Source organism: Oncorhynchus mykiss, chromosome 11 (genome assembly GCF_013265735.2).
Source record: "Oncorhynchus mykiss isolate Arlee chromosome 11, USDA_OmykA_1.1, whole genome shotgun sequence".
Taxonomy (NCBI): domain Eukaryota; kingdom Metazoa; phylum Chordata; class Actinopteri; order Salmoniformes; family Salmonidae; genus Oncorhynchus; species Oncorhynchus mykiss.
Genome location: NC_048575.1, coordinates 71,700,338 through 71,715,652, shown reverse-complemented (window position 1 = coordinate 71,715,652; position 15,315 = coordinate 71,700,338). Strand labels below are relative to the sequence as shown.

General features: G+C 42.2%; 1 protein-coding gene across 1 annotated transcript in view; it reads right to left on the bottom strand.

Moving 5' to 3' along the window:
- LOC110535107 (succinyl-CoA:3-ketoacid coenzyme A transferase 1, mitochondrial) overlaps positions 1-15,315 on the bottom strand; it is a 99,976-nt gene that overhangs the window by 21,550 nt on the left and 63,111 nt on the right. The window contains exon 14 of the mRNA XM_036936256.1: positions 6,045-6,134. Within this exon, the coding sequence (XP_036792151.1) occupies positions 6,045-6,134 (90 nt within the window). The remainder of the gene's footprint in view (positions 1-6,044; positions 6,135-15,315) is intronic.

Genomic DNA, 15,315 nt, shown 5'->3' with positions numbered 1-15,315 from the left:
ATACTCCCATTACAGGTCATAGGACTGGACAGCCACACTACTACCATTACAGGTCATAGGACTGGACAGCCACACTACTCCCATTACAGGTCATAGGACTGGACAGCCACACTACTACCATTACAGGTCATAGGACTGGACAACCACAGCCACAAATACTCCCATTACAGGTCATAGGACTGGACAACCACAGCCACAAATACTCCCATTACAGGTAATAGACCTAGATAGCCACAAATACTCTAATTATAGGTCACAGGTAGAGCTGTGACGGTTATGGATGAAGACCGTCATGAAAATAAAAGTCAAAACTGTTTACATAGGCCTACATTAGGATTTTTCTTAACTTTATTTTCATGTAGATCAGGTATTCCCAAACTGGGGAATGCTTACCCCCAGGGGTACGCCAAATTCACATTTAAAAAATGTATATATATATTTTTTATTCACATTTTCAAACAGTTCATTTAGTAAGGCCCGTGTCCATAGAGACACATACCGGCTCTACTGGTAGTACTGCTACAACCAGCAGTACTACACCTGCACCTGTCGACAACACAAGTGTCTCCTGACCCCTCCTGTCTCAGCCTCCAGTATTTATGCTGCAGTAGTTTATGTGTCGGGGGGCTAGGGTCAGTTTGTTATATCTGGAGTACTTCTCCTGTCCTATTCGGTGTCCTGTGTGAATTTAAATGTGCTCTCTCTAATTCTCTCTTTCTCTCTTTCTTTCTCTCTCTCGGAGGACCTGAGCCCTAGGACCATGCCTCAGGACTACCTGACATGATGACTCCTTGCTGTCCTCAGTCCACCTGGCCGTGCTGCTGCTCCAGTTTCAACTGTTCTGCCTTATTATTAGTGGACCATGCTGGTCATTTATGAACATCTGAACATTTGGCCATGTTCTGTTATAATCTCCACCCGGCACAGCCAGAAGAGGACTGGCCACCCCTCATAGCCTGGTTCCTCTCTAGCTTTCTTCCTAGGTTTTGGCCTTTCTAGGGACCGTGCTTCTACACCTGCATTGCTTGCTGTTTGGGGTTTTAGGCTGGGTACAGCACTTTGAGATATCAGCTGATGTACGAAGGGCTATATAAATAAGTTTGATTTGAAGTTGTTCTGCTTCCACGAGCACATACAATGCTAGCATCAGTAATTCTACATTTGTTGTTAGCCCAGCTAACATGGACAATGACAGTTGTGAATCTGATGCAGCCGAAGAGCTACTGACCCCTTACCCAGGAAAGCACCGAACAACAGGGAGGGTCATTGGATCATCGAAGAGGCACAAATATGATGAGAACTATATTGATTTGGGGTTCACCTTTGTTGGGAGTAGTGCCTTTCCTCAGCCACAGTGTGTTATATGTGCAACAGTACTATCTCACAACTCAATGAAACCTTCACTCTTGCACGGACATTTAGAAACATAACATGCCCATTTGAAAAATAAACCACGAGAATTAAGACCACTTTTGAGTAGTAAGACATGAATAAAAGCAACATTAATAAGAAGGTGCTAGAAGCGTCTTGTATGGTGAGCTACCTAGTGGCTAGGACAGGCAAGCCCTATACTATTGTAGAGGACTTCCTTCTTCCTGCTGCCACGGCTATGACCGGGACAATGCTGGGGGTACAGGACAAAAAAACTATACAGACAATTACTTCATCAAACAACACTGTTTCACGACACATCAGTGACATGGCAGGAGATGTTTTGAAATAATTACTGCTTCGCATACAAGCCAGTGAATTCTATGCGTTACAGCTGGATGAGTCAACAGACGTGGTGAGACTGGCACAGCTCCTGGTATATGTCTGTTACAGCTGGATGAGTCAACAGACATGGAGGGCCTGACACAGCTCCTGGTATATGTCTGTTATAGCTGGATGAGTCAACAGATGTGGTGGGCCTGGCACAGCTCCTGGTATATGTGTGTTACAGCTGGATGAGTCTACAGACGTGGTGGGCCTGGCACAGCTCCTGGTATATGTCTGTTACAGCTGGATGAGTCAACAGACGTGGTGGGCCTGGCACAGCTCCTGGTATATGTCTGTTACAGCTGGATGAGTCAACAGACATGGAGGGCCTGACACAGCTCCTGGTATATGTCTGTTATAGCTGGATGAGTCAACAGACGTGGTGGGCCTGGCACAGTTCCTGGTATATGTCTGTTATAGCTGGATGAGTCAACAGATGTGGTGGGCCTGGCACAGCTCCTGGTATATGTCCGTTACAGCTCGATGAGTCAACAGACGTGGAGGGCCTGGCACAGCTCCTGGTATATGTCTGTTATAGCTGGATGAGTCAACAGAGGTGGCGGGTCTGGCACAGCTCCTGGTATACTGTATGTCCGTTACATTTATGGGGGATCAATTAAGGAAGACATCCTCTTCTGGAAACCAGGACACCAGGACAACAGGAGAGGATGTTTTTTAAGTACTGGACAGCTTTGTGACATCAAATGGACTTTGGTGGTCAAGATGTGTTGGTGTCTGTACTGATGGATGTGTTGGTATCTGTACTGATGGATGTGTTGGTTTCTGTACTGATGGATGTGTTGGTTTCTGTACTGATGGATGTGTTGGTGTCTGTACTGATGGTGCAAAAGCCATGACAGGGAGACATAGTGGAATGGTAAAGTGCGTGCAAGCAGTTGCTCCCTAGGCCACTTGGGTACACTGCAGCATCCACTGAGAGGGAATGCCTCAATTTCAAGAAATGTTTTTTTTAAATTGAGAGACAAGCTTAAAGTTTTCTTTACTGGCCACAATTTTCACTTGTCTGACCTCTTGCATGATGATGAGTTTCTCACACGACTGGCCTGTCTGGGTGATGTTTTTCCTCACCTGAATGATCTGAATCTAGGATAACAGAGACTCTCCGCAACTATATTCAATGTGCGGGACAAAATTGAGGCTATGATTATGAAGTTGGAGCTCTTTTCTGTCTGCATTAACAAGGACAACACACAGCTCTTTCCATCATTGTAGGATTTTGTTTTGAGTGCAAATTAACTCAAGCTTACGGACAATGTCAAACGTGATATACCGAAGCACCTGAGTGAGTTGGGTGCGCAATTATGCAGGTACTTTCCCGAAACGGATGGACACAAACAACTGGATTCGTTATCCCTTTCATGCCCTGCCTCCAGTCCACTTATCCAGTCCACCGATATCAGAACAAGAGAGTCTCATCGAAATTGTAACAAGCGGTTCTGTGAAAATTGAATTTAATCAGAAGCCACTGCCAGAGTATCCTGCCTTGGCAAATCGCGCTGTTAAGACGCTGATGCCCTTTGCAACCATGTAACTATGTGAGAGTGGATTCTCGGCCCTCACTAGCATGAAAACTAAATACAGGCACAGACTGTGTGTGGAGAATTATTTAAGACTGGGACTCTCTCCAATACAAACCCAACATCGCAGAGTTAAGAGCATCCTTTCAAGCACAAACTTCTCATTACCTGTGGCGAGTTACAGTGCCTTGCGAAAGTATTCGGCCCCCTTGAACTTTGCAACCTTTTGCCACATTTCAGGCTTCAAACATAAAGATATAAAACTGTATTTTTTTGTGAAGAATCAACAACAAGTGGGACACAATCATGAAGTGGAACGACATTTATTGGATATTTCAAACTTTTTTAACAAATCAAAAACTGAAAAATTGGGCGTGCAAAATTATTCAGCCCCTTTACTTTCAGTGCAGCAAACTCTCTCCAGAAGTTCAGTGAGGATCTCTGAATGATCCAATGTTGACCTAAATGACTAATGATGATAAATACAATCCACCTGTGTGTAATCAAGTCTCCGTATAAATGCACCTGCACTGTGATAGTCTCAGAGGTCCGTCAAAAGCGCAGAGAGCATCATGAAGAACAAGGAACACACCAGGCAGGTCCGAGATACTGTTGTGAAGAAGTTTAAAGCCGGATTTGGATACAAAAAGATTTCCCAAGCTTTAAACATCCCAAGGAGCACTGTGCAAGCGATAATATTGAAATGGAAGGAGTATCAGACCACTGCAAATCTACCAAGACCTGGCCGTCCCTCTAAACTTTCAGCTCATACAAGGAGAAGACTGATCAGAGATGCAGCCAAGAGGCCCATGATCACTCTGGATGAACTGCAGAGATCTACAGCTGAGGTGGGAGACTCTGTCCATAGGACAACAATCAGTCGTATATTGCACAAATCTGGCCTTTATGGAAGAGTGGCAAGAAGAAAGCCATTTCTTAAAGATATCCATAAAAAGTGTCGTTTAAAGTTTGCCACAAGCCACCTGGGAGACACACCAAAATGTGGAAGATGGTGCTCTGGTCAGATGAAACCAAAATTGAACTTTTTGGCAACAATGCAAAACGTTATGTTTGGCGTAAAAGCAACACAGCTGAACACACCATCCCCACTGTCAAACATGGTGGTGGCAGCATCATGGTTTGGGCCTGCTTTTCCTCAGCAGGCACAGGGAAGATGGTTAAAATTGATGGGAAGATGGATGGAGCCAAATACAGGACCATTCTGGAAGAAAACCTGATGGAGTCTGCAAAAGACCTGAGACTGGGACAGAGATTTGTCTTCCAACAAGACAATGAACCAAAACATAAATCAAAATCTACAATGGAATGGTTGAAAAATAAACATATCCAGGTGTTAGAATGGCCAAGTCAAGGTCCAGACCTGAATCCAATCGAGAATCTGTGGAAAGAACTGAAAACTGCTGTTCACAAATGCTCTCCATCCAACCTCACTGAGCTCGAGCTGTTTTGCAAGGAGGAATGGGAAAAAATGTCAGTCTCTCGATGTGCAAAACTGATAGAGACATACCCCAAGCGACTTACAGCTGTAATCGCAGCAAAAGGTGGCGCTACAAAGTATTAACTTAAGGGGGCTGAATAATTTTGCACGCCCCATTTTTCAGTTTTTGATTTGTTAAAATAGTTTGAAATATCCAATAAATGTCGTTCCACTTCATGATTGTGTCCCACTTGTTGTTGATTCTTCACAAAAAAAATACAGTTTTATATCTTTATGTTTGAAGCCTGAAATGTGGCAAAAGGTCGCAAAGTTCAAGGGGGCCGAATACTTTCGCTAGGCACTGTATATTTATACATATACATACATACATACATACACACACACATAAAGGACATACAGTTGAAGTTGGAAGTTTACATACACTTAGGTTGGAGTCATTAAAACTCGTTTTTCAACCACTACACAAATGTCTTGTTAACAAGTTTTGGCAAGTCGGTTAGGAGGTCTACTTTGTGCATGACAAGTAATTTTTCGAAAAATTGTTCACAGACAGATTATTTCACTTATAATTCACTGTATCACAATTCCAGTGGGTCAGAAGTTTACATACACTAAGTTGACTGTGCCTTTAAACAGCTTGGACAATTCCAGAAAATTATGTCATGAATTTAGAAGCCTCTGATAGGCAATTTGACATAATTTGAGTCAATTGGAGGTGTACCTGTGGATATATTTCAAGGCCTTCCTTCAAACTCAGTACCTCTTTGCTTGACACCATGAGAAAATAAAAATAAACCAGCTAAGACCTCAGAAAAAAAATTGTTGACCTCCACAAGTCTGGTTCATCCTTGGGAGCAATTACCAAACGACTGAAGGTACCACGCTCATCTGTGCAAACAATAGTGCGCAAGTATAGACACCATGGGACCACGCAGCCATCATACCGCTCAGGAAGGAGACGCGTTCTGTCTCCTAGAGACGAACGTACTATGGTGCGAAAAGTGCAAATCAATCCCAGAACAGCAGCAAAGGACCTTGTAAAGATGCTGGAGGAAATCGGTACAAAAGTAAAGTGGTGATCCTAACTGACCTAAGATGGGGAATTTTTACGAGGATTAAATGTCAGGAATTGTGAAATTGAGTTTAAATGTATTTGGCAAAGATGTATGTAAACTTTCGATATGTATGATGTCCTAAATATAGCTGATCTGGAGACACTCCTACAGACAACACTGGAACAGGATTGGGATTGCTTTGGATGCACGCACGTGCACACAGACACATCTTACCTTAGCGGAGTGCTCCATGGTGACGACCACCTTGGTTCCAGCGCTGGCCACCAGATCCATGGCTCCACCCATCCCCTTCACCATCTTACCCTGAAGGATAAACAAAGCAATAGAATAAACAATAGAGCCCAGGGGTACTCAAAGTAACATCTTCCACACACACCAACAGCAACAGCCAAAAGAGTAAGCAAAGTTACGTATTTTCCACACATGCCACCAGAAACAGCCGATACAGAACGTAAAGTAACACATCTTCCACACATGCCTCCAGTAACAGCCGATACAGAACGTAAAGTAACGTATCTTCCACACATGCCTCCAGTAACAGCCGATACAGAACGTAAAGTAACGTATCTTCCACACATGCCTCCAGTAACAACTGATACAGAACGTAAAGTAACATATTTTCCACACATGCCGCCAGTAACAGCCGATACAGAACGTAAAGTAACACATCTTCCACACATGCCTCCAGTAACAGCCGATACAGAACGTAAAGTGACGTATCTTCCACACATGCCTCCAGTAACAGCCGATACAGAACGTAAAGTAACGTATCTTCCACACATGCCACCAGTAACAACCGATACAGTATGTAAAGTAGCGTATTTTCCACACATGCCACCAGTAACAGCCGATACAGAACGTAAAGTAACGTATCTTCCACACATGCCTCCAGTAACAGCCGATACAGAACGTAAAGTAACGTATCTTCCACACATGCCTCCAGTAACAGCCGATACAGAACGTAAAGTAACGTATCTTCCACACATGCCTCCAGTAACAACTGATACAGAACGTAAAGTAACATATCTTCCACACATGCCGCCAGTAACAGCCGATACAGAACGTAAAGTAACACATCTTCCACACATGCCACCAGTAACAGCCGATACAGAATGTAAAGTAGCGTATTTTCCACACATGCCTCCAGTAACAGCCGATACAGAACGTAAAGTAACGTACCTTCCACACATGCCTCCAGTAACAGCCGATACAGAACGTAAAGTAACGTATCTTCCACACATGCCACCAGTAACAGCCGATACAGAACGTAAAGTAACACATCTTCCACACATGCCGCCAGTAACAGCCGATACAGAACGTAAAGTAACGTATCTTCCACACATGCCTCCAGTAACAGCCGATACAGAACGTAAAGTAACGTATCTTCCACACATGCCTCCAGTAACAACTGATACAGAACGTAAAGTAACGTATCTTCCACACATGCCTCCAGTAACAGCCGATACAGAACGTAAAGTAACACATCTTCCACACATGCCACCAGTAACAGCCGATACAGAATGTAAAGTAGCGTATTTTCCACACATGCCTCCAGTAACAGCCGATACAGAACGTAAAGTAACGTATCTTCCACACATGCCTCCAGTAACAGCCGATACAGAACGTAAAGTAACGTATCTTCCACACATGCCTCCAGTAACAGCCGATACAGAACGTAAAGTAACGTATCTTCCACACATGCCTCCAGTAACAACTGATACAGAACGTAAAGTAACGTATCTTCCACACATAACACCAGTAACAACTGATACAGAACGTAAAGTAACGTATCTTCCACACATGCCTCCAGTAACAACTGATACAGAACGTAAAGTAACACATCTTCCACACATGCCACCAGTAACAACCGAAACAGAACATAAAGTAATGCATCTTCCACACATAACAACCGAAACAGAGTATTTTGCCAGTTGTTTGCTTTTCTCTTACGTAGGCCTGAGCATAGCTCTCTTTCCAATCCGGAGACTAAATCAAACTGGCACTGTATACAGTAATGCACTGTAGAGAGAGGCATATTAACAGTCTGCCCAGTGGGGAATACAACTGAATAAACACTGTATTACTTCAGAGTCCAGCCCCAGCCAGCTTATTTCTTGTTAATGGACACAGTGAAAACACGAAAACACACACACACACACACACACACACACACACACACACACACACAATATTGAGGTATGCATTCAATACAGACTAGAGAAAACATTTGTTTCCAAAACCAGTGAAGAAAAATCTAATTAGAACATCAAAATTGGATTGCCAAGTGGGAGAAAAATTATACGCAGGTCTCTCATTTCTCTGTGTCCAATGAGCTTTCCTGGCATGCACATGCCCAGGGGGTGAGATGACTGAAAAACCCATTTAAAAGCTGCTTCGCTCATCAATCACAACTGCCTGCACGGCACTCTGTTGAATATCCAGGGGATATATGGTTGGTATGTGTGTATACAGTCTGTCAGTATTCCTTACAGTATAAGAATACAGTATGCATTAGAGTTTGGGTGAGGTAGAGAGTGAGAGAGGATGGGAGGGAGGGAATGAATTTCACCCAATAAAGTTGTTCCCGCTCCAGATCTCTTCTTCATTCCTTGTCACACTGAATAAATGAAAGCAACACATAGGAAAATACATTAGGTTGAGCAAACCTTCTGAAGCAGGTGTGTTCTACTCAGTTTTTCACAATTCCTGACATTTAACCCTAGTAGAAATTCCCTGTCTTGGGTCAATTAGGATCACCACTTTATTTTAAGAATGTGAAATGTCACAATAATAGCAGAGGAAATTATTTATTTCAGCTTATATTTCTTTCATCACATTCCCAGTGGATCAGAAATTTACATACACTCAATTAGTATTTGATAGCATTGCCTATAAATTGTTTAACTTGGGTCAAATGTCCCGGGTAGCCTTCCACAAGATTCCAACAATAAGTTGGGTGAATTTTGACCCATTCCTCCTGACAGAGCTAGTGTAACTGAGTCAGGTTTGTAGGCCTCCTTGCTTGCACACGGTTTTTCAGTTCTGCCCACACATTTTGTATAGGATTGAGGTCAGGGCTTTGTGATGGCCACTCTAATACCTTGACTTTGTTTTCCTTAAGCCATTTTGCCACAACTTTGGAAGTATGCTTGGAGTCATTGTCCATTTGGAAGACCCATTTGCGAGCAAGCTTTAACTTCCTGACTGATGTCTTGTGATGTTGCTTCAATATAACCACATAATTTTCTTCCCCATGATGCCATCTATTTTGTGAAGTGCACCAGTCCCTCCTGCAGCAAAGCACCCCCACAACATGATGCTGCCACCCCCGTGCTTCACGGTTGGGATGGTATTCTTCGGCTTGCAAGCCTCCCCCTTTTTCCTCCAAACATAACGATGGTCATTATGGCCAAACAGTTCTATTTTCGTTTCATCAGACCATAGGACATTTCTCCAAAAAGTACGATCTTTGTCCCCATGTGCAGTTGCAAACCGTAGTCTGGCTTTTTTATGGGGGTTTTGGAGCAGTTGCTTCTTCCTTGCTGAGCGGCCTTTCAGGTTATGTCAATATAGGACTCGTTGTACTGTGGATATAGATACTTTTGTACCTGTTTCCTCCAGCATCATCACAAGATCCTTTGCTGCTGTTCTCGGATTGATTTGCACTTTCGCAACAAAGTACGTTCATCTCTAGGAGACAAAACACGTCTCCTTCCTGAGCGGTATGACGGCTGAGTGGTCCATTGGTGTTTATACTTACATACAATTGTTTGTACAAATGAGCGTGGTACCTTCAGGCGTTTGGAAATTGTTCCCAAGGAGGAACCAGACTTGTGGAGGTCGACAAATGTTTTTCTGAGGTCTTGGCTGATTTCTTTTGATTTTCCAAGAGGCACTGAGTTTGAGGGAAGGCCTTAAAATACATCCACAGGTTCACCTCCAATTGACTCAAATGATGTCAATTAACCTATCAGCAGCTTCTAAAGCCATGACATAATTTTCTGGAATTTTCCAAGCTGTTTAAAGGCACAGTCAACTCAGTGTATGTAAACTTCTGACCCACTGGAATTGTAATACAGTGAATTATAAGTGAAATAATCTGTCTGTAAACAATTGTTGAACAGATTACTTGTGTCATGCACAACGTAGATGTCCTAACTGACTTTCCAAAACTATAGTTTGTTAACAAGAAATTTGTAGAGTGGTTGAAAAATGAGTTTTAATGACTCCAACCTAAGTGGATGTAAACTTGCGACTTCAACTGTAAATGGACACTAAATCTCAGGAGGGCAAAAGGAAAAAAAGTAATCACACACAAAAAATGAAATTGTCAGTTGTGTGAGTTTGACACTAGGTAGTCACTCTGTGAAAGGACACTGTTTCCTTTTTCCTATCGTCAACAATTATTAACTCTTACCCTAAACGAGCCTAGGTCGTGCATGTCAGTGTGTGAGCGTGCAGGGAACCCCATTTATTACTTTTTTTTAATAATTAGGAACTCAGTCATGGCCTCAACCAAAGTCTTGGCTTCCAGCGTGCGTTTACTGTGAACACAGTCTGTATCTGCTTTAAGTTACAGTTTTAACAGTGGCCAAGTAGGCTACTGTGGCTATTTGATCCTAATGTAGGCCTACTAGTGGCCTACCATCAAAAACAATGGAGAAAATGCATCCTATAACATTAATATGGAAATAGCTGTTCTATCATTCAGCCTACAGTAGCAGCCAATGTGTGTTGTTCAATGTAGACCTACATTCCATGAGTCTTTTGGAAAGAAAAAAACACGCAGGGCTTGACATTAACATGTTAATCCACTTGTCGTTTGATGCAAGAGACCACTTTACAAAATAAAACGCATTATTATTCCCATACCATTATTACAGAGAATCAGACACATTATGCTACCCTCTGCCTATTGGCTACTTAGCTTATTCAAGCCCGTCTCAAAATACAACACTGCCCCTTTACCTAACTGGTTTTTCAAAGATGTCTAGAAATGTACATGTTTTGTGCTCTTGTAGTAAGCAATCACTCCCCTATTGCTGACTACAAATGATCTATAACTGGGTTAATAATTCACTAACTAGCAAAGGATATGAACAAAATGTGCACGTGGCTACATGTAGCTCTCGCTTTGATCTCAAAACAAGCGCATCTCCTCACGACCGCTCATGCTGTAAACACAGTTCAAAGTAAATGGCACAGATCCATATATGGCAATGAGCAGTGCGTGTCAATGCAGTTAGAATCCTACTCCTTTGCGTTCTGCCTACAACATCATCTCTCGCATAGCTTGTTTTCTTTCGGTATGTTTCAATAAAAAGTGGCTAATTTTGCGTTGATTCGAGCACAATTGCCACAGTAAAGGGAAACGTTGATATGTTAACAGGGAAAACTCTAGAACAGTGGTCACCAACCTTTACTGAGTCAAGATCACTGAGTCAAAATGCGAGCCGATATATATATATATATATATTTTTTTTTAACATAACTTAAAAAATGTAAGTCTATGCAACATTAACCAATTAAAAACAGTTCTGTAGTAATGAGGTTTGTGCAGTAAACTATAGGCCCAATAAATTTTCACTGCATATTGGCTTTTCTTGAATTTCCCTTCCAATGAATGCATTGTTGTTCAGGCCATTTAAAAAAATATAGATTTAAATATCACACTGGTAATAGATCCGTTGTTGTATTACTTGTGAAGCACAGCTGAGTGAGCATACATTTAAATAATTTTACTTTACTAGGCTGATGAAGCCTGCATCTGATGGTCAGTTTCAGTGGAAGGAGAGAGCAGCAGACTGAGGATCCATCTCTCAACATCCCTCCGCTCTCCCTTTCCTCCACTGACACTGACCAAAAAGGGACACCGTCTTCCAGTTGATGGCGAAACTCGAGTCGCACCGCATTATTTCTGTCTCATGCACAAATTCATGTTGTTACTCCTATGAACAGATAAAGTTAAATATTCCTTGATATTAAAAAGGACCCAAGCCGCTAATAATAATAACAATGCCAGCCTATAGATACACTTTCCTCATTCATTACTGCTGCAGTGCTTGTTGTAGCACTGAGTGGAAATAGGAAGAACATGTATTTAATGGTTTATAAAAGTGTTGAATTCAAAGTGTTGACAGAGCTGAGTAAGAACTTACACATATACTCACTCATAAAAACAGCATCTCTTTCCAGTATTCGTTGACCGTCTCTCTAGTTATGGTTATAAATGTTTTGAAATCTCACAGTATCAACTTTGCTGTAGCTTCCTTTTATCCCTGCTACGTTACTGCAGACACGGTCATCTAAGCCATTCGATTGGCCAGCGGTAGGCCTATAGTGCACGTGATTTGCTCTCTGGGCCTGCCAGGAAGGCAGTGTTTGCATCTTCAGAGACATAAAATGGTTCAAAATGGCAACAGTTCGCCTACCCGGCATGCAGGGCAGCTGAATTTATTGTTGGGTTTTTTACAGAAATGTTTGGCGATCGACTAGGAATGCCGGTTGGATCTTGATCGACCGGTTGGAGACCGCTGCTCTAGAAAGTTGAGTGATGTTCAATCTCGTGCTTCTCTCTGTGGGCTGATATTTCTGCACGGCAGTCCCATTAAATAAACCCATAAAACACCGTCTCAACGTCAACAGTGAAGAGTCGACTCCGGGATGTTGGCCTTCTAGGCAGAGTTGCAAAGAAAAAGCCATATCTCAGACTGGCCAATAAAAAGAAAAGATTAAGATTGGCAAAAGAACACAGACACTGGACAGAGGAACTCTGCCTAGAAGGCTAGCATCCCGGAGTCGCCTCTTCACTGTTGACGTTGAGACTGGTGTTTTGCGGGAACTATTTAATAAACTGCCAGTTGAGGACTTGAGGCGTCTGTTTCTCAAACTAGACGCACCAACGTCCTCTTGCTCAGTTGTGCACCAGGGCCTCCCACTCTTTCTATTCTGGTTAGAGTCCGTTTGCACTGTTCTGTGAAGGGAGTAGTACACAGCGTTGTACGAGATCTTCAGTTTCTTGGCAATTTCTCACATGGAATAGCCTTCATTTCTCAGAACAAGAATAGACTGACGAGTTTCAGAAGAAAGTTGTTTGTTTCTGGCCATTTTGAGCCTGTAATAAACCCAAATGCTGATGCTCCAGATACTCAACTAGTGTAAAGAAGGCCAGTTGTATTGCTTCTTTAATAAGCACAACAGTTTTCAGCCGTGCTAACAAAATTGCAAAAGGGTTTTCTAATTATTTCTGTTCAATTTGTTCAATTTGATGTTATTTTAAATATTTTTAAAAACAAGGACATTTCTAAGTGACCCCAACATTTTGAACGGTAGTGTGTATATATATTTTACCTTTATTTAACTAGGCAAGTCATTTAAAAACAAATTCTTATTTACAATGATGGCCTACCGGGGAACAGTGGGTTAACTGCCTTTTTAAGGGGAAGAATGACCGATTTTTACCTTGTCAGCTCTGGGATTCGGTTACTGGCCCAACGCTCTAACCACTAGGCTACCTGCATTTAGATTTAAACATTGGGAGACAACAGCACCGTAACAACATAAGAACGGTTGATTGAGGAGAGTAGGCTGATTTGCCCTGTGTCTACACCAGGGTTAGACTGCATTTGCTCTCCGTCAGATCTATAAGCTTTCAATGTCATTATCTGAAAACACTTTGATCCCAATGCAGCTCGATCCGGAGGGAAAAACAGAGCCTTATCTAGTGTGTGTGTGTGTGTGTGTGTGTGTGTGTGTGTGGGTGCGTGCGTTTCCTTGGTTTAAATAGATAAAGAACGAGAGAGTGAGAGAGAGAGCTTTCATCCTTAATTCTAATGTAATCTCACATATTTCATCAAAATTTGGACAGTCACCAATCAGGTAGATATTTTGTCCGATGGAGCTTCATTGCTTGGCAACAGTAAATCTGGCCACTGAGGGAACTATAGTCCAGTCCTCTCACATGAATCACTCCACTGTTGTTCTATTGATATTTATTCAACAGCCATTGGAACCCCCCCCCACCCCCCCACCCCCCCTTTCCACTAGAGTTATTTCAAACAAACAGCAGCTGCATACAACAATACGGCTTCCTGCAGATTTTTAGAGGTTTAGGAGGGTTATATGAAACTGATCAATATCACCACTGACTTATTATCTTGTGTTTTTGGTATTTTTTGGGGGAATTGTTTATCTTCAGAATAGTGATGGTGAGGGGGGGAGAAAAAAAAAATCAACAATTACATATTATTTCAATATTTGACTCCAAGTAACGATTTGTAAAAATACATACATACAAACATACATACATACATACATACATACTGTCACGCCCTGGTCTTAGTATTTTCTTTATTATTTTGGTCAGGCCAGGGTGTGACATGGGTTTATTTATGTGGGGTGTTTTGTCTTGGGATTTTCGTACGTATTGGGATTGTGGCTTAGTGGGGTTTTCTAGGTAAGTCTATGGCTGTCTGGAGTGGTTCTCAATCAGAGGCAGGTGTTTATCGTTGTCTCTGATTGGGAACCATATTTAGACAGCCATATTCTTTGAGTGTTTCGTGGGTGATTGTTCCAGTCTCTGTGTTTGTTTGCACCAGATAGGCTGTATAGGTTTTCACGGTGCGTTTGTTGTTTTTGTATTGTTCGTTTTTTCTTCGTCATTAAACATGTTTCAAGAATAACACGCTGCATTTTGGTCCGACTCTCCTTCACCTAAAGAAAACCGTTACACACACACACATACATTTTATGCTACTGTAAGTAGCGTTCGCTGGCGCGGGTTGGCTGAACCTGTGCCAAAACTCTGGTATATTTCATCATATAGCTTCTCCATCTTCTTTTTAAATAGTGAACCAACATGTTTTCAGTACTTTTATTTCGATGACTCTCATGCTCTCTTTCATCTCTCTGCAGCAAACGTATGGTGGGCAATATGTTTAGAACATCAAATCACAGTATCAAAATATAATACATCATATCAGCACCAGGTCCCTGGCAATTCCAAGGCCTACTTCAGAACAGCAAGCAGTTGAGAACTTGTTCTAGTAGTTTAACATTGAGTTAAGGTATGAAGGTGGCTGGTACACAGACGCAAACGGTGTCTGGACAACATGCAAATATAATGCCACGCCACTGGTGTTCTCATCATGTCCGCCTGTCTAGTCAGCCAATGGTATTGTGCGCCTTGTGCGGCATTAACAAAATACATCTACCGCCAAACGTCGGACAAGGGGAAGAGTAATTTTGTAATTGAATTAACTTACATGACATTAACCCTGCAGCTCATACCAAACTATCAGGTTCTTAATTTTCTCCCTGCTCTGATTGGTTTATTTCACATGCTGGAAGCTTGCCTTATTGAACCCACAATACAGGTGCTGGGCTATGGGGATGTGTACATCTACATCTATCCCCCATAGTAGTTCCACAGCCAGGGCTGCAACATGGCCTTCTGAGTGCCACACTTCAGAACCAATAAACTTTA